General features: G+C 39.4%; 1 protein-coding gene across 1 annotated transcript in view; it reads left to right on the top strand.

Moving 5' to 3' along the window:
- LOC101480580 (cadherin-7) overlaps positions 1-19,320 on the top strand; it is a 119,879-nt gene that overhangs the window by 46,356 nt on the left and 54,203 nt on the right. The window contains exon 4 of the mRNA XM_012919301.3: positions 6,895-7,014. Within this exon, the coding sequence (XP_012774755.1) occupies positions 6,895-7,014 (120 nt within the window). The remainder of the gene's footprint in view (positions 1-6,894; positions 7,015-19,320) is intronic.

The following is a 19,320-nucleotide window of genomic DNA, read 5'->3' as shown; positions in this document are numbered from 1 at the left end:
AGGAATGTCCTGATCAGGTTTTATTGAAATACAACTAATAACTAGTGATGCTAGAAGCACAAGATTTTAAAAGCTAGAAAAAGGCTGCACATACTATCAAGCCCCCTCCCCACTCCCGATCCATTACCTTTTTCTTCTTGAGTGCTGACTTTTTTCCAGTCCTGTACATTTACAAGTCGAATAGTAATTGAGAATTGACTCCCTTGAATCCCATGGGAATACCCCAGAATTCCTGTAACCTCCACAGGATATCTGAAAAAAAGTGTGCTTCTACAGAACAGCTGACCAACTACAGTAGTCTGCAGATTAACAGACCAGCATTGGTATATCTAAAGCAAGCACAGGTAAAAACATTATACTGCACAATAATACCTCTCCTAAGGACTCAATTGATATTCTATTGATCACATTAGCATTTATTGCAACAGGTATTCCTTTTATCTGTTTAAAAAACACTCCTTGAGGGTGCTATCATATCAGCCCCTGTCTGTAAGCTGTGTGGTCAAGATTTCCTTCAAGGTTTCAGACAGGTCCTGCTCAGGTTCAAAATGCAAGTAAATGCAAATGAGTGGCAACAACATCCTGAGGCCATTCATCTTAGCAGGTGTGTTAGGAATGCAGTAAGAAAAAGTGACCTCCATATATCTAATGTCTAGAGCATGTCTGGTTTATACTGACCTAAAATTTAAAAAAACAATAAAATAAATAACAATAAATAAAATTAATATTTGGGATATTTAGGATTTAGAATATTTTTAGAGCTTGTTTTATTTCAGATATTCACATATTCACATATGCCAAAGCAGACCTCTAGGCTTAGAAATGTTGATGAGTGACTCATGTTTGAAAGCTAACTCGGGCAAACTTAAGGTCTGAATCAGGCTTGAAGGCCATAGGCACTTTTTCCACAAATTGGACTCAGAGTTCATTGCAGCCAGTACCTCCCAGTACCTTCCTGCTGAACATTTCTCTGAAAAACATCTGATCCTGATGAATAAATTTCTGCCCAGCCATTACTTTTGCAATTCACTGTGGCAACACGGCATGCTTAGCAGCACAGTCACCCTTAACTTCCTCCAGCTTTACCTAGGGGTTCCCAAGGCACTCCAAGGCATGCTGGGAGCTGTGGTCTAATCACAAGTGAGCTGTGAGTGCTGGGATGGAGACAGAAATGAACCTGGGCGTCAGATGACTGAAAAGGTGACCTGAGCTTTTCAGTTGATTAAAAATTACAAACACAACGTTTGACATGATTTTATGCCTAAAGTGTAAAAAGTCATTTTATGTCAAATTAATTACACAATCTACACAACCTGCTTGAGAATGTGTTGGCCAAAGACTATCAACTTTTTTTCAGTCAGTAAATTAAATGCAAAATTTGTAATAAAACACCATAAACCCATTTTAGTGTCATTGCTACCAAAAGGGTAATATGGAGTGGCGGTTTGTGACCTTTTTTCCCAGAGAAAATTGAGGAAATTCTGTACATAATTAAAAAGAGTGAGCATCACACACTGGGTAGCATCACTGAAACGCTGTCAAGGCTGTAAGTAGGAGTGTTATTGTGCAAGCTGTAACTGCAGGCAGGTGGGCGAGAAAGCTCTGGGTTTGAATGCATTGTTTTTTAATATGTAGTGGACATGTTTCAGTTAAAACATGGGGTTAGATGGTTCATTAAATCTGCAATGAATTGTGCTTTTGGCCACTCAGGGGCACTTTTTACACTGATATGATTGGATACTTATACACTGCTATACTGCTTTATGTCTGTTATCAGCTTGTGCTAGCATTTGTGCACAGTCGTTTTTAGAGTGTTTTCTTTTCTTTTTTTCTCTTTTTGGAAGTTCACAGTGTACAAATTATGCAATGAAAACTCTGAGAATGAAGCACAGCAGTGAGCTTGTGGGCCAGATAAGCAAAATAATGAGCTGAAAGAAGCTAAACAGGAACATGGAGCTGTGGGGAGCTCTGGTGATAGCACTTTGTGGATTGATCACTTGGTTCGAGAACCCTTTCCCGTATGCTTTGCTGTATGTGATTGATATGTAGATGGAGATTTTTATAGTTTTTACCTCGAGCAGTACATAGACAGCTGAGCAAACTCATTGCTGGTTAGGATCACCTCAGTGCTTCAAACGTGCTTGTTGCCATGCAAATGTAAATTAGAAAAAAACAAAACAAAGGCTATTTCCAGAGTGTTCAAAGTCAAAATGGAAATTTCAGAAGGCATACAGTGGCACCGGGAGCCGTTCCAAGGGAGGCTCTGCTTTGCTTACAGCACAGGCACAGAGATCTCCGAAGGATTACACAGCTGACTGTCAATGGGGGGTACAGAGCACAGGCTTAAGGAACCAGAGGATTAGAGTACGAGGGCTTTGAGTCTCGTGCCCAACCGGTGATAACAGCAACTTACTAGAAGGATGTATTCACACCAGAATCGGTGAACTGCACGTTCCACCCGAGCACTTTATTTACTCTGCCAGTTCCTGTAAAGGTCTTCATCACGAGTTGCGAGAACAACAGGAGAATAATGCTTTGCCTCCCTTTTGTAAATATCTGCTCAAAGCAATTATCAATGCAGTAAAGAACGGGAAAGGGCGAAGCACCTCCTGTGTTCAATAATTCCTTTATAGATGTCTTTAAATCATTAATGGTCACAGCTTTGCACCCTTGATGAATGGGTTCAATTTAGAGGAAATCATGAATTTAATTAATTAAAGTAATTAGAAGCAGTGCTCGTCCATGCACAGTGTGACCCTGTGGCCTGAGGATCTCTCAGGGCTTTTGTCTTAATCATGGCTGGGATGTCAAATAAAAGACAAGAGAGCTTGAGGACAGTTGGAGGTGTGACAATCGTGAGGCCTGGCTCTCTCCCGCTGCACAGCGAAAGGCCAAAGGAGCCGTTTGAGGGCTCATTACAAGCATAGAGAATGTAATGTCACCCCAAGGCCACAGCTCTTGAATTTACTACTCACCAGTCCTATATCCAGCTGTCACAGTTCCTGCCGAATTCACAAGAGCAGAGATCATGGATGGAATAGTCATTTTAATTCTTGAAATGAAAAAGGTGCTGCGGTTTAGGGAAAGTTGATTTTTTTCTTTCTTCTTTTTGTCACTGCAAGTGGAAGTGCTTAAAATATTCACTGAGGTACACACGCTTAATCTTTGTTAACTACAATGCAGCATATCTGTCATAACTGTTTTTACAAAGCTCTTAATGTTCACTTTTACTTGACAGTGACAATGTGTAAATTTGACACTATGATAATTATTTAACCAAGAAGTGTATCACATTATTTTTTTTGTTCTCTCCAGCAACACATATTAGGCAGGCAAAATATTAGAAACACCTCTGAATATAACACAGTCTCGTAAAATATAATAAAACAGTGATGAAAACTGGACACAATGAAAATATGGTGGATATTATGGTAGTACAGCTGTAGAGGGAATGTAGGGAATGTATTTGCTTCCTAACAATGTTAAAACATGCATAGAAATCAGCAGGCACTCGGTAACTTTCTTTTAAAGTCTTGTAACTCATTTTTGCTTTTGTAGTTAGGAATAAATGTGAACCCAACTCTAATCAATAGTCCCTGCTCATCTGAAACAGTGGGGAGCAGGTGTGAATGTGCATGAATACAATCAACTTAATCAACTGCGGCAGCTTTGAGTACTCATGGAGGCATTGCAGAACGACTGGGCTTTAATGAAACATTTTAATATTGATTCTTCTAATATCCTGTATGTACTTCCACATCGCACAATTGTTTCTGATGGGTTTTTTTCACCTTTTCGCTTTAAATAAAAGTATATTTATATTCCTAAGACGGTCCTTCATTTGTACTAATGCAAAAGTTCCAACACACGTTTTGGGTCACTGTCAAACCTTTGCATTGTGTGCTTGCAGTCGGAAAGTGGATATTGCACTTGACAGTTGCTTGCAACCTGTACACGCAAGTGTCTGAAGAATATTGGTCTCCGCTCCAGATTAAGCACGCCGCATTTATTTTCATTACTGGCAGATGACAGTTGCTTGCCGAGAATACGGAATTGATTAGGAAACTTGTTTTGTACACAGCTGCAGGGGATAAATAACAAGGGTGAAGATCTGATCCATCACGTCGATGAAGATGGACAAATATTGAAAGGACACTGACAGGGGAAATTGAGTAGCAGACGACAGCCTGGTGGAGCTGAAAGAATCTGTTAAAATTTTCGGGGTGTTCATCAGTTTTTTTTCTCTTTCTCTCTGACATCCAGCTCACCCAGATGATATTACCTTTCATGCTGACAATATTGTTAGAACAGGATGTTTGGTGGACTCGCAGGGCAAACAAGCTGTGGAAAACATCTGAAAAAAAGAGGAAACTTTAAAAGTGCTCCATGCGAGTCCATATTGAAAGTTAATTTACGGCGGCGTCCACCACACCCTCTGTGAAGTGTTTTTAACTATCATCCTGTAATAAAGATTCAGACGTTGCCTGAGTTCTCTTTCATACAGTCATCCTTTGACCTTGGTGTTTTAAACTACCTGTAATATAACCTGTCATGACTAAGAGGTGATGATATAATCTAGGTGTCCTTCTACAACCAGCCTGGTGATAACTTCTCCAGCTTCACCAAGCTTTTTTTTTTTTTTTTTACTGTTATATTGTTCACATCCAGGGCCAGAGCCTGTTAATTCAGCTTTATGGCCAGAATGGGGGACTCTAATCTTCAATTTCCGTGATCACTTCATTCTGTAAAAGCCTGTAAAATACATCTCATGTTAGAAAGTGAGATTTTTATTAGGATGTTTGCTTCAAAGTAAAATATCACCAACTTGTAAGACAGCACTTTCTGTTTGCTACAATACAGGCTTTGCCAGATATGTTCAGCTAGCCATTAAAGTGAAATATTCAAGCATTCATGTGACAAACTGAAAAAAAGCTACACTTGTGGAGAACGGTGTTTTTTTAAGGTTATTTTAACAATTTCTATTCTTGATGATTTCACCACTGCCAAGTGTGAGACTGCTGTAGGCGTCAGCTTTAAGACCAACACTGACGTATAGTCTAACAGCGAAAAATAGCCTGAACCGTAAAGGTTGTTTTTGGTCATTTCACAATTTATTAAATGCCTTTTCCTCTCCATTATCAAATGGATATCAATTTTTCAGCATAAAATGACTTTGCCTGAAAAAAAACCCAAACCTGCACCCATTTAATGAGCCCAGTTGGAACAACAGGGTTCATTTATACCATAATGAATGACCTATTGAAATTGATTGGCACTGATTGTCGCTGATTATGTTTTCTCTGAGAAATCTTCAGACGCTTTTCTGCTTTACCTCCCGAGCCACGGCTGTCAGCTCAAGTCACATCAACCTCGTTCAGTGGGCACATTTAAAGAAAAGTGCACAAGGAGCCGTGTGCGATGTCTTCTCGTTTGCCTTAGAGGAAGTGTGGGAGAGGACAATACTGTACTGCACGCAGAAACAACAGTTGTCAGTTGTCAGCAGAGTTCACAGTTGAGTTTGAAAACAAATGTCCTTCTTGTAGGATGAACGGAAGTTTGGGGATTTGAGGAGGGCGAATTCTGGGCTCTGTTACAAAGTGAGGCTTTATGTCTGGGTGTTTATAACTTTATCTGCAAAACTCCACTGGATAATGTAAGGTTTTTTGTTGTTTTTTTTAGAATCACAGTCAGAAAATGCAACTTTTATAACACGCAGAGTTAAGATTCTCTACCCATATCAAACTTTAGCTACAGTTTTTACACAAAGTGAATGCAATAGGATTCACAACAATAAAAAAATAACAAGAAAACTCGTAAATATTGCACATGACTGTGAATAAATTGTGGGGTTATTGTGCAGGAGTATAATCACAAATTGCATATGCATGCTGCAGCATGTAGGCCTAAGCACAGATGTACAAAGTCAGTCAAATTTCAAATGAGAAGTGTAACTTCTTTTTTGTATAACTTTTGGCAATTGCTTTGCTCAAACCTGGGGATTTACAGATAAACAAGCATCTGTTACTCAACATTCGAGTCTTAGCCAAACAGGTTCACATAATGCTGATTGAGCCTGTCAGCTACAGGTTAATCTCTCTGTATTTCACTGTATGTCAGAGCTTTAAATCTCAGGCATGAAATTTCTGCGCTGACATAGCGATAGCCACCATGCAACAAGGTCACCTCTCGCATGTGTCCTCTAGGCAGACTGCAAAGTAGTATATTAAGAACAACTTCATGTCCATTATGTCCACAACCGGTCTTGAATGGAGCATAGGAATTTGACATAAATCCTCCAGAAATTGTTGTAAAATTCTTTAATGTACTAGGTGTCATTGAATCCTAATTAGTACCACAGAGAGGTACAGTGCCTTCCAATGACATTGCTGCAGGACGACTTTAAACTCCTTTCTAAAGCAAAAAAAAAAAGTTGCAGTTTTTGGATTGCTGTGGGATGATGTGAATAGTAATTTAGCTTTGTCTTTTTTGATGGGGTGAAGTGCCTCTTTAACATGCACAGATGGGTTGCAGACCCCATTTGGCTGATGAATTAGAACAGATTGAAGTTACCAGGAAAGATGCTGCTAACTGATCTGCACCAGGCACACTGAGAAAAAAAATGGCACTGAAATGATCTCTACAGGCTTGGAGTTACACTTTAATCTTGCTGCAGCATCCCTGCAAATTATGGAAATAATTAAGAGTGTCAGTTGTTTTGCAAGAGCCAGTCAGATCAGGACCCTCTCACCACCATTACCACCAACCCCCCACAACTCCCTTCAAACTGAGTTGGTCACAGGGCTGTTAATATGATGACTGTTTCCACATTTAGCTCTGTTTGTCTTGGCTTCTTGATGTCGTCTTGGAAACTAATGAAGGGCTGTCTCCTCACAGGAACCATGGTAGTGCAAGTGGTAGCCACAGACGCAGATGACCCAACATACGGGAACAGTGCCAGGGTGGTTTACAGCATCGAACATGGACATCCGTATTTCTCAGTGGAGCCAAAGACAGGTAGGAACAGACAAAATCCGTGAATTCATCCTGCTGGTTTGCATTTGTTTTACAGATATTGCTACTGTGCATCATTTAATGAAGCTTTTTCTCTTAATGTATAAAATAATCTGTCAAAGTTGAAACTGTTTTCATATTTCTCTAGGCAATGTCATGCACTATGCATCATGTTTTTAAATGCATTTATATCAAAAGTGAGGGAAGAGTTGGTGAGCTGTTTGCCTACACAGCTCAGCCACTGTCAGTCAAATGTGAGCAAACAACAACCACACAAACCTGATAACCAAATGTATTTTTATATTCAACTCCAGTTTTTATTTATTTATCCATGAATAATTCTGTACCAACAATAATACTTCACTCATGTGGCTTTGAACTCCTACAACGCTGTCAGAGTCAAGACTGACAATTTAAAAACCTAATCAGAATTAATGATGTAAAATCAGAGATGTGTTGTCTTTTTTTAGTTAATGCATTCTTCTTCCCTGTCAAAACCTGAATTTGGTGTTCATGTGTGTTATGCTGTAGTGGCTAATGAAGCCTTACCCTCAAGTGAGTTTTTATTTATTTATTGTGTTGTTGTTTTTTGCTTTCTCATTTTTTTGTTTTTCCTTGATGAATGTACTTTTAAAATCCAAATTTAGTTTTCAAAGTCTGTGTTATGTAAAGCACAATGATTCTGTCACGAAATCGGATGCACTTATTTTTGTAATTTTCACAAAACAGTGGCTACTTTGCCCACATGAAACATTCGCTTTTCCAAAGCTTTGTCTCTCTTTAAAGAAAATTTGACTGAAAGCTAATTGATGAGGATCAAGAGCATCAAATGTGTCTTTTGGTGGTGATTTGCTAAGTTTGCTCCTTATAAATTATTGAAAAAAAAACCTTTAAATAAACTTTCAGGACATATTTGTAATTATTAGTAAACAGGGGCAGAGAACATGTATGGAGAGATGGCAGGTAGCAGTTATTGTTATGCTTACTTTACTATACTTAAATGTTGAGACACCCTTCATTTTGTTTCATATTTTGCCAGAGAAGTGTTAAATGGGTTTATTGAAGTGCAAATATAAAACAAACAGTATATAAGGCACAAACAGAGTTTATACAACTCTGATGAGCTTCAGCACAGTCTGCACTCTTTTAGTTTACTTGTAGTTTCTTTAGGTAGTTTTTAGGAATAGTGCTCCAGGCTTCTTGAAGGACATTCAGAGCTCTTCTTTTAATGTTGGCTGCCTTTTGTTCAGTTCTCCGTACAGATGATCTCATATTTCTTTAGTAATGTTGACGTCCAGGCTCTGGGGAGACCAGTCCATAACTAATCGTGTTCCATTATCAGTACACGCTTACTGCGCTGATATTGTCATTGCTAGTCTGAAAAATGAAGCTGTTGTCGATTAAATGCTTTCCAGATGGTATTATGTCACAGTAATACAGTATTATATGTAATACCATACCCGATGATACCTTTCTGTATTCATGATTTAATCAGTTTTGGCAAGATCTCCTAACACCACTGGCTGAACTGCAGCCCCAAACCATAAAAGAGCATCTACTATGATGGCTATAGACACTGACTGTTGTACACTCGCTCTCCTGACCTGATCTGTATATATTTGCAAAAAGGTGAACTAAAAAATTGAATTCATAACTCCAAAGACCCGTTACCACTGATTTTCAGTCCAGTTCTTGACAGTCACCTTTCCACTGAGACCATTTCTGATGAGTAAGTAGGTGGATCAATCAAAGGGTCAGATGTATCTCTCAAGTCTTTGCTTCTTTTTGTTCCCAATTTCTAAGGACATGAGATCCAGTTTATACTGTTTATCTGCTGTAAATAGTTTTTTAGGTGTGCCACTTTTTTGGTACTCCACTAGTCCAGTTTCCGCAAATTGTTTAATGAGAATTTCACTCCATGCCGAGATATGCCAAGTTTTCAGCTAATAGCTCTTTGGAAATAGCGTGTTGCTGCAAAAATGTTGTTTTTTAGCCCGTCAAGGCATTTTTTTGTAGATTCAACCTGAGAAATGAGAACAAATTATGTGTTTTTGCGACAGGCTTGCTGGTAACAAAGTGCCTAAAGATACAATTTAAAATTGGTTCTTTTCCAAGTTGTCTGTTATGTGAAGCATTAAAACCCCAGAGTGTGTTGTATAACGGTGTGTGTTATTTCTCCTGAATTTCACTTTTCATATATATGTAAAGAAAATGAGTGTTGAAGGATATATACACCTGATTTTAGCACCTAGATGCATGTTTGCAAGTTTTGCCACTTGTTATAATAAAAGTAACAGCACTCAAAATAAAAAGAAACCATTTAAAAATTCGGAGGAAATGGATAAAGTAGCTTGAACCATACGATGTGAGATAGTATGGTGACTTGTGGGGCATTTTATCCTGGGAAAGTGCAGCGGCAGCCCTCGCTACATCTTCATCGCTGGCTCATTAGCCACTGCCCTGCCGAGGCTCAGCTACTTCATGCAAAGCACTCTTGCAAGAAAACAGGAAAATATGGGCCATCCAGTAATACAGCCCTCATCCTCTGCTTCAAGAGCAACACATACACACATGCTACAATTTTATGAATGTAGTTCTAATTCATGAACTGCTGAGAGCCACTGCAATGCAGAGATTTCTGTCACTTATTTTTCACACTCGGTCAGACACAGAAATAAGAGGGATGCTCAACAAAACAAACTCCGCTGTGACCTGTAAGGTTCACTGTAAACATTCAATAAACCTAACCACCGGAAGAAAATGGAACGCTCCAGAAAAAACGAATGCATATCGCAAAAAGGAAATAACTTCACACTGTGTTGGCATTATTGATGTGATGTCTTTGGAGGAAAATATGTTGGGTGCATCAAAATTCATCAGCACATTTAGCTGTGAAGCCTGCACAGTATCGCAGAATATCCATGTTGTTTTTCACTTTCTGGAGACCTTCAACTAATGAAGCCTCCTGCTGAAGCTTTCATTAGAGAATATTTCCATGTTACCATGTTTTCGGGTGAACATTTACATGTTTTATACACTCCAAATGAAAAAAGGAAAAAGAAAAAGTCCCTCATTGATACTCTAAGCTCCAGCAGTTTCTCTGGGACTACTCTGAAGCTGCGAATCTTCAATTATAAGTGGATTTTCTCATGTTGCTTAGAAGCTAAAACTTCTGTGAGCTAATTAATCTGTTAAAATGCTGTGATCACCTTCCCTCTAGATGAGTTTTTTTAAGAACTTCTTGAATATATATTTAAGTATTTACTTAGTTCCTTACTGGTGGCATCCATAAATAAATGAATATGCTGTGTGTTTTGAATGCACTAGTTCAAATTCAGTAGTGAGCGGCACAGCTTTCAATTTTAATAGGCACTTTAAAGTAGGTAACACAGTGTAAGTAATCCCTCAGGTATAGTCTCAACATTAAAAATGTTTTGATGAATTGCAACAACCTCATTGTCTCATTCAGTTTCATTGACACGTTGCCAAAAATAAGTTTAGTTATGATTTCTGGCTCAAAGAAGCATGTAAAGCTATAAGAATAAAAATGTAAGTTAAATCAATCTAAAATGAATATTGATTATTGCCAATCTATCCATGTTCTTACAGAATTTAGGGTCACGGGGGAGGGGATGCATGCTTACGTTTACACCTATAGCCGATTTATAATCACCAATTAACCTAACGTACAGGTCTTTGCACTGTAGGAGAAAGTCAGGGTACATGAAGAGAACAAGTGCAAGAAAATGGGACAACATGCAAACTCAGTCAGCTGATAGTTTGAAAATAGAAGCTGCACTAACCACTGGTACACCATACTGGCAGCACTGATTATTGTTTCTTGAATAATCATAAAGCCTACATTAAATATCACCTTCTTTTATATCTGATTTAAGAAGATTGATGTAGCTAATATGTCTTCACAACTCTTTTTTTTAAAGCCAGATGTTACAATAAAACCTTGCCTAGCTAGCTTTGTTAGCATGCTGCATCTTTAAATGATTGTAACATTGAATGGTATGCTAATTTTGGCTAGCAAGAAACTTGAAATAAAACACCCTTACTAGAAACGTTAAACCTGCCTGTGGACCAAGTGATCCTTAACTCTGTAACATTTTAAACCAACAACTGAAACAAATGAATTACATAAATATTGATTAACAACTATTATGCATAAAACCTGTAGCTAATAAATTCCCCAGAAAATCTGTAGCTGTGGTCTCTCGAGCAGAGTAATAGTCCAAGCTTAATTCATAGTGATTTCATATTAATGGTCAATTTAAGTCCAGTATTCATCTGTGACTTACCTCCGTTTTATGTCCTCTAACTCTTGACAAAAATGCCAAGGCTAATGCCAGTGTTGCTCAGCTACTTGCTGACACTGGCTTTCTGTGTGCATTCGTATTGCAGGTTTTTAAAGCTTTTTCACTAAAACATCTGAACTGTGAAGTTGTCTGACTCTGAACTCCAAACTGCTTTTAGGAAAACATAAATAAAGAAGAAAGCTATATTCACAAGTACCTGCCAAGTGATTTTTAGGTTTAAGCATGAAAAGTTGCTTATTGCAGCTTTAAGCATAAAACTTAAAGAACAGAAAGCACACAGATAAATCCCAGGTTGGTACTCTTTCTGTAGGACAATGGCTGGTTTATTAAGCTGTCAAACAAGCATACACACACATAAGCACATACACCAAAATGTGCAGCCAGATACAGCCCTTGGGCCCCTGCCAGCACCTTGCCTTTCTGCTGCCCATCTCTGTCTGACCACGACTGATTATACTTGGCTCTCTTTTCATTCCCGCAGAAGGTGATTGGATCTCACGGTTATGAGATGCAATATTGGTGTCAGAATGGAATAGCGTGGATGGCCCTCAGAGAGGTGTGACTCCATGTGGGACTGGATGCAGGGAAGCATGAAGACATGTTCTCTTGTTTGACAGGGGTAACCTTAATAACAGCAGAGTGGAAAAAGATGACTTAAAAACTGTAACCTGTGTGTCAAGGGGGAAATCCTGCACTCTTTCATAGCAGCATTGTTGGTGTCTAGAAGTCTCTGTTGGTTTATTACACTTTCTTGCCCCCCCCCCCTCCCTTATCTTCCTCCCTGAAAGAGTGCAAACACACAACTGTAATGGAGAGAAATATTAGGAAGTGCTCAGTTGACTACCTTCATCTTCATCTTCATTTAGCTACCTTTCAAGAAGAACTATCTTGGGGAAATAAAAATTCATGCTGCTAAAAAAATGCTCAGCTAGTTTACTGTAAAAAACAATCCTGCTGTGTCATCAGCTTTCAAAACTCTACAAGCTATTTACCACGTTGTATTTATTGTGTGCATTTGTGGGTTCCCTTTGATTTATCGCTGCATAAATTTCTGCATTTATCTCCTCGATTGCTCTTATCCGTCAAAAAAAATCTGTTTTACATAAAGTGACTTGTCTGACTTCTTGTTCGTAAAGAACTTGTGAAAAGTAGATTGATTTATCATGTACTGCCCTGCAGTAATATTTAAAGCTGGCACAGAACTGATGAAAATTTGACCACTTTGCCTGTGGCTGTTCAACGATCTTTGACAAAGTTCGCAAGAAGACTTGTACACATCAATGACTCTTGAATGAGACTTCGTAAGGCCTATGCCAATTAAAGTGAGAGCACACAAGTGATGTTCAGACAGTGTGCCTGCCCCATAAAGCCCTCATTATTCCCATATCATGTTTATTTTCCCCTTTTTTTAATCTAAGCTCAGTGTCCAGATCCCATACTTTCACAGCCTTGACTGATGATTTTCTTTAAGGTAAGTGGATTCTTTAAAACACAAGGTTGATATTTCAGAAGCCTTACTGGGTTATAAAAACCTGTGGACTGTGATCCTCTACAGTTGACTCTGATGTTAACCAGAGATAAGTCCATATTTAAAGCTCACTAACAACATATTTAACATATAAGGACTCCAGAATGGGATTCCTGTGGAGCTGAAGCTAGAACTAGCACGAGAAACAATTATAGCAACATGTTGACCTATTTTTTGCTTACAACATCATTAGTTTTATCACCACGTATCATAGACATAAGCACACGATGGTGTTTAACACTTGGTGGGTCCCTAGCTCCCTCTGAACATCAATATTTTAGAGTTCTGAGGGATCCCAAGGTATTAGGTAGAGTAAAAAAGTAGCATTAGTTGAAGTTAATTTAAAAATTCATGAAAAATTGGAATAACAGAATAAACTACCTGTGAGAAAAAGTATTCCCTTATAGTCTGTAGGTACCCCAGTCAGTAGAATTAAGGTTATGTAAATCTGCATACTTTATTGAGAAGCCAGCACCACAGTGAATAAAAGCAGTGTGAATAAAAGAGGAGCCTAGGAGCAGGTCATCTAGGAATGACAAGGTTAGTGGTTTGATCCCTGGTTGCTTCAGTCTGCACCCCAGAGTACCCTTGAGCAAGACAGTGATTTCGGTGCATTTATCTCAGTGGACAGAACAGTATCAAAAGTGCTTGTATGAGTGTGTGTGAATGGTTGAATGAAACATGTTTTATAAAGTGCTTTGAGTGCTCAAGTAGGGTAGAAAAGCACTGTATAAGAACCAGTCCGTTTCCCATTCATTTTTTACACTTGCCAATCACTTTAGGTACACTTTGACGGAAGGGTGTGTTAGACCCCTTTTTGCCTTCAGAACTCCCTTAATGCTTCATGTTATTGACATCTAGTGACCGTGGAGGCCATCTGAATACTGTGAAATCACTGTCATGTTTGGGAAAACCAGTTTGAGATGATTTGAGCTTTGTCTCATGGTGTGCTCCTCTACCGGAAGCAGTAGGATAGCACACAAGGTGAGTACGCTTGGGTCTTAAAGAGATTGACATGGTCAGCAATTATACAGAGGTAGGCTACGACATTCAGAAAATATCCCACAGTTAGATATCCACCACTGCAAATGCAATGAAAAGCAAGATGAATCCATGTTTTGAATCCATGTGTTATTTACAGCAAATTTTGATCCCACAATGTTGGTGAGCTTGTGCAAATTGTACCCTCAGTTTCATGTCATTATGTTACAAGTGTGGCACCTGGTGTGGTCTTCTGCTGCCGAAGCCAGTCGGCTGAGAAGCTTAATGTTTTGTGCATTCAGAGATGCTCTTCTGCATATTTTAGTTTGAAGAAGTGGTCAAGGCGATAGAGCGTTTGTAACTGTGGCCCCCAGACTCTGGAACTCCCTTCCTTTGAGCCTGAGATCTGTGGACTCAGTGGTTTCATTTAAAAAACAGCTAAAAACCATCTTTTTAAACTTGCTTTTGTTTGATTTATGTTTTTATGTTTTAGCTTTTCTGTGAAGCACTTTGTGATTTTTGTCTTGAAAGGTGCTATAGAAATAAAATTTCACTTACTTACTTTTATTTGAGTTATTGTTGCCTTCCTATCAGGTTATTTCTGTTCGCCTGGACGTAGTGTTTTCAGTGGGAGAAACGTCCCATTGAAAACGCTGTCCAGGTAAACAGAATCAACCTTCTGGCCATCCTGCCCTGAGCATAGCATCAGTGAGGGATTTTCTCCCAGATAACTAGCTAGCATTGGATATTTTCTCTTTTTATGACCATTCTCTGTAAACCCTAGAGATCAGCAATTTCTGAAATGCTCGGTGTCTCGTCCCACGTTCAAATTCACCTTAATCGGCTTTCTTCCCAATTCAGATTCTCAGTTCAACTTCATCAGGTTGTTTTTACTAAATGCAATGCGTTGTTGCCATGCGACTGTCTTAGTAAGCAGTTGACTGCAGTCTGTGTTGTAATAGAAGATCACTGGGTATTCATGTACAGAAACGTTTTTAAGAGCTGTATTAAAAACATTCCCCAAATGGTTTTTAAGATACATTTATTTCTGTATTTTTACAATAAAGAATCTTATACTGAAAAAAACCCAAACCACCTTGATAAGTTCAGTGTAATCAGAGGTTTCGCTGCCACATCATCACTTGTTCTGGTATGACCATGTGAGTATGAGCAGCAGATTACAGTCACAGCAAACACAAAGTTCACTTTCCTTATAAATCATCCGTAGTTGTGCCACAAACAGAAACTTTTTTTTTACTTTATTTTTTTGTAGTTTTTTTTGTTGCGTTTTGTTTTTGTGACAACACTTGTTGCAACAATGGCCGCTGGCAAACATTAAACTCCCACTTTAATGAAAGTTAGGAGGACATGCATCAACTGTGGGCCTAAAAGGCAGTCAGCCACGAAATTGATAGCGTAATTAGTGTTTGTGTTGGAGGACCAAATTGTGTGATCTTCACAAAAAAAAGTACTAGACAATTGATAGTTGTCAAAAACTTTAAACAAGAAATACACATTTTGTTCTAGAATTGTCGTCAAAAATAATTTGCTTGCTGAGAAAATAATCTGTTAAACTGAGAGGTACTTTGCTTAAAAGTGGCCACTTCTTTGTAGTGTAACCGTATAGCAGCAAGAAGTGCGTCACAAAGTAAGCAAACTTAGTAATGTTAGGAACACAACAACAATCTTTCCTTGAGACGGGATGTATTTCTTTGATCATCTTCCAGTAATTCTGGTTTAGTTCTTTCATTTTTACCCCTGGATGACATCCAGGTGTAAAATATTCTGCTCACCTGACTGAAAGGAACCACATTGCTTGTGTTACTTATCAGTTTTTAACACATTGTCAATATCATGTATCTTATGGAATACACTGTGGCGCTGAGAGACTAGCTTTTAGACACCAACCTGGTGCTGAGTATTGTGGGATGAGCACTGTGCCTCTGTCTTTGTAAGTTACTAATTAGTCCCATTTGCAGCACACGCCTGGGCCATAGCAGAGGGTGACTTTGACAAAGTGCCTGAGTCGAACACTACACTTGCTCCACACTGCAATACTGCGCTTGCGATTAACTGGCAGAGTGCTAATAGCTGGTGGTGGGGGAAGCTGCTGGAAGGGTGGAGATGTGTGACCTGATGTTAGGTGGGTTGTATCCTTGCTCTTTTTCGTCTAACAAGTCTTTTACTTTGGTTCTTAATCCCAAATGAAATCTACAAGGTGCCCTTGGGAAAAGTACTTAATCCCAAATAGCTCCAGTAACTTCCAAGCAGTGCATAATGTCAGCAAAATACATACGTTAGTGTGCCTAAAGAGAGGATTTTGTAATATATATTGATTGATAGCTCGTAGTTTAGTTTGAAGGTGAAGCTTAAATGGTAACGCTGTTCGGGACTGTGTTCTAATTGATGGCAAGCTCAAGGAGGTTTGAACAGCTGCCCCAAAGCCCTGCGCCATACACCTCGTCGATATGGCCATTCCTTTAGAGACAATTATACATGCACATTAGCGCTGTTAAGCATGCATGCATGGTCACAAACTTAAATAGCTGGAATAACAAGAGCAGAATTCAGTTAGTAGAAAATGACAGGTGCCTGAATGAGTGGATTAATTGCATGAGGAGGGTGGGGTGTTTGAGATGTGACATAGCATGCCTCTGAGAAAGACACGAGTATGACATCTGAATACGACAGCTACTGAAGTACCAACATATGACAGACTGAGCTTTGTCTCTTCTCGGACTAAGAATCTAATTAAACCGATATGGCTCAAATAAAAGAAAAGGCCACGTTTAATCCTTGTGTACTCTGTAGCTGTGAAGTTTAGACACTGAGGTCAGTAGACGAAAGGTTTGCCGTGATCAGGCTGTGATTAAGTTATTAACATGGTCTTTTTAAAAATCTTGTGTGCTTTTCTCTGCCCTCTTCTCCGAAAAGCGCGTGTCGCTGTGGCTTTGCACGGGCTCTTTTTGTGGTGACTGCACTAAATCGGAAAACATTACAGCTGAAGGCTAGATATAAATCTGGCTGCCTCCTGCGGTTCAGGCAGGTAATATCGAGAGAGTGGGGAGTGCAATTTTTTAATTCTAATCACAAACAACACGCACGCAAACCCACACTCGATCGTGCGCACACGCAAGCACATTTCCTTTCAGCTTACAAATAAATGGCTCCTGTGCCCTGTGTGTAACTTGTTGGACATAATGACTTATTTGTGTAACACACCGGTCTATTGTACTGTGGCATCATGTGGCCCTTTCACAGTCTTGGGTACCTGGGAAGCTATAGTGACCCATGATTAGAGCATGATGTTTGAATGTCACTCAGTAATAAACTACCTAGGCTGCAGGTTTTATTCCCTGTTTGTGTGGCCTGTTTTTGTGTTATGGGATTTTTCCCTTGTAAGCTGCCTGAGGGGTTCAGCAAATCACATACTGCGCCCTTCATGTTTAAGTGTTCATCACCTTCATCAGTACCTCTCATAGCTGCACGCAGAGCCAGAGGGTTCCTCCAAAGCCTGCACTTTTATTTCCTCTTCGTAAGACAAATGTCAAGTATCTGGGCTTTAGCAGGGAGCGTGGCCCACCCGTCTGCCGCCAGTGGTGTGGAGACAGCTAGATAAATGCATGGCTACAATGCGTCTGGCTTGCACCGGAGGCAAGGAGTCACGGCGCAACGCTAGGCCGTGCCGTGATAGCGACAGAAGGATTTTAATCATCGCCTCTCCCCAGGAATGACACCAGCGCCGGATGGGGTAACAGAGATAGAGAGCGAGGGGGCTGGCACCCAGCAGACAAACAACAGCCTTGCAACAATGCCGTGTGGATTAGCAGTGTCGCTCGGTGAGAAGTATGTGTGCTTCTGGCCAGGCGGGAAGAGAAACATGTTGCTTTTTTTCTTCATTTTTTTTTTCTTCCTTCCAACTTGCTAGAATCAGGATTCACAGCATCATTAACCACAGCCAATATCTCCCAACCTCCAACAAACCAAGCTGATATTAAATAAGTGTATCAATTGTGTGTGAAGCCGATCTATGGTTTAGTGAGAACATTCATTTGTCTCACTCCTGGCTGCACAAACTTAACATCTTTTGTTCATCTTTTTTTATTTCACCTTTTAGGAGCCATCCATTGCCGCTGTTATTATAATCCGACCATTATCCAGCTTCCGTCTCAGTTTTACTTCTTGTGAATCCTTAAAGATGCCTCTTTCAGGTCTGCCCATGCATTCTACGTCTCTATGGTGATGTTATGTGGAGCAGAGGACAGAAAACTTTTGTTTGTGTCTAGCTAGTATTTAGGGAGCCTTGCTGGATTGAAGGCTTGAAGTAACCTTTCTGATGCAACTCAGTAAACAGGGTTCATAGGTGTCACTACAGCAAACACCAGAGCACTGGCGGTACTCTTTAATTGGCTACGAGGTTACATTGTGCACGAACCAACAAAAAAGTGATGAATGGATGGATGGATGGGAAAAGAATGTGAGAGATAAACCGAACAGATGGGTGAATATCCACACACACAGAGATACAGAGATAGATGCCTAAAATCTAAGCATAAAAGCATTAGACTAAAAAAAGAAAAGAAACAAATGACACGTCTTAACTTTGTCACTGAGGCTTACCCAAAGGAGAGAAAGATAGCTCTGCTTTTTTGCAGCACTGTTCATTATTATACTGAAATGGTATGTTTTGTAGAGCAGCAGCTAAAGATTATTGTTTTATTGACTAACGTCATCCCACCGTAAGCCCTGGAGCAGGGACTTTAGAGAAAAGCAGTGGACAGCTCAGTATAATTTAGCTAACTGAGCCATTTACTTAGAGCAGCCAATAACACTTTTCTGCTGGAGGGACTGTAATGACATTAATAAAGGATGGCAGAGAAAGAAAATTAAACACTTAATGGAATTGTTTATTTTCGAGTACAGCCACGATTGACGGTCAAAAAGCATCTTTATTTTTTTCTCTTTAAGTCTTGTGACCCACTTTTCTTGATTTGTTTGTCCTTCCCCCCCTTTGTTTTTGGGCTGAGGTGAATTGTAAATTGTGTGTGTGCGCGCATGTGTGTGTACCTTTATTCTCCCGAGAACCCGAGCTGCAATCCTTCCTCGGGTTGAAGAAAGGATGAGGATTAGGTGGGGCGTGAAGTGATGAGAGTTGTAGTTTTGAGTTAGGGAGGAAAGGTTTGTGTGTATAGCATTTTATTTGATTTTAGACCTGTTTGGTCCAAAAGATGCTTTATGCTTAAAATAAACAGCACACAGTCCTCATACATAATATTTAAATGTGGCAGGGCATAATCATCTTAATGACAGCACTTTATCAGATATATGTTGGAAAGAAACATTCATAAATGTGTTCAGAATTATTAAAATAGGGAGCTGAAAAGCTGCTGAACTACAACAAAAAAGCAAATACAGCATGCATATTAACTAAATGGAACAGCTTCTTTTCACATTATTATAACATTCAGTTTGTGT

Source organism: Maylandia zebra, linkage group LG9 (assembly GCF_041146795.1).
Source record: "Maylandia zebra isolate NMK-2024a linkage group LG9, Mzebra_GT3a, whole genome shotgun sequence".
Lineage (NCBI taxonomy): Eukaryota > Metazoa > Chordata > Actinopteri > Cichliformes > Cichlidae > Maylandia > Maylandia zebra.
This window is presented reverse-complemented; position numbering and strand designations above follow the sequence as displayed.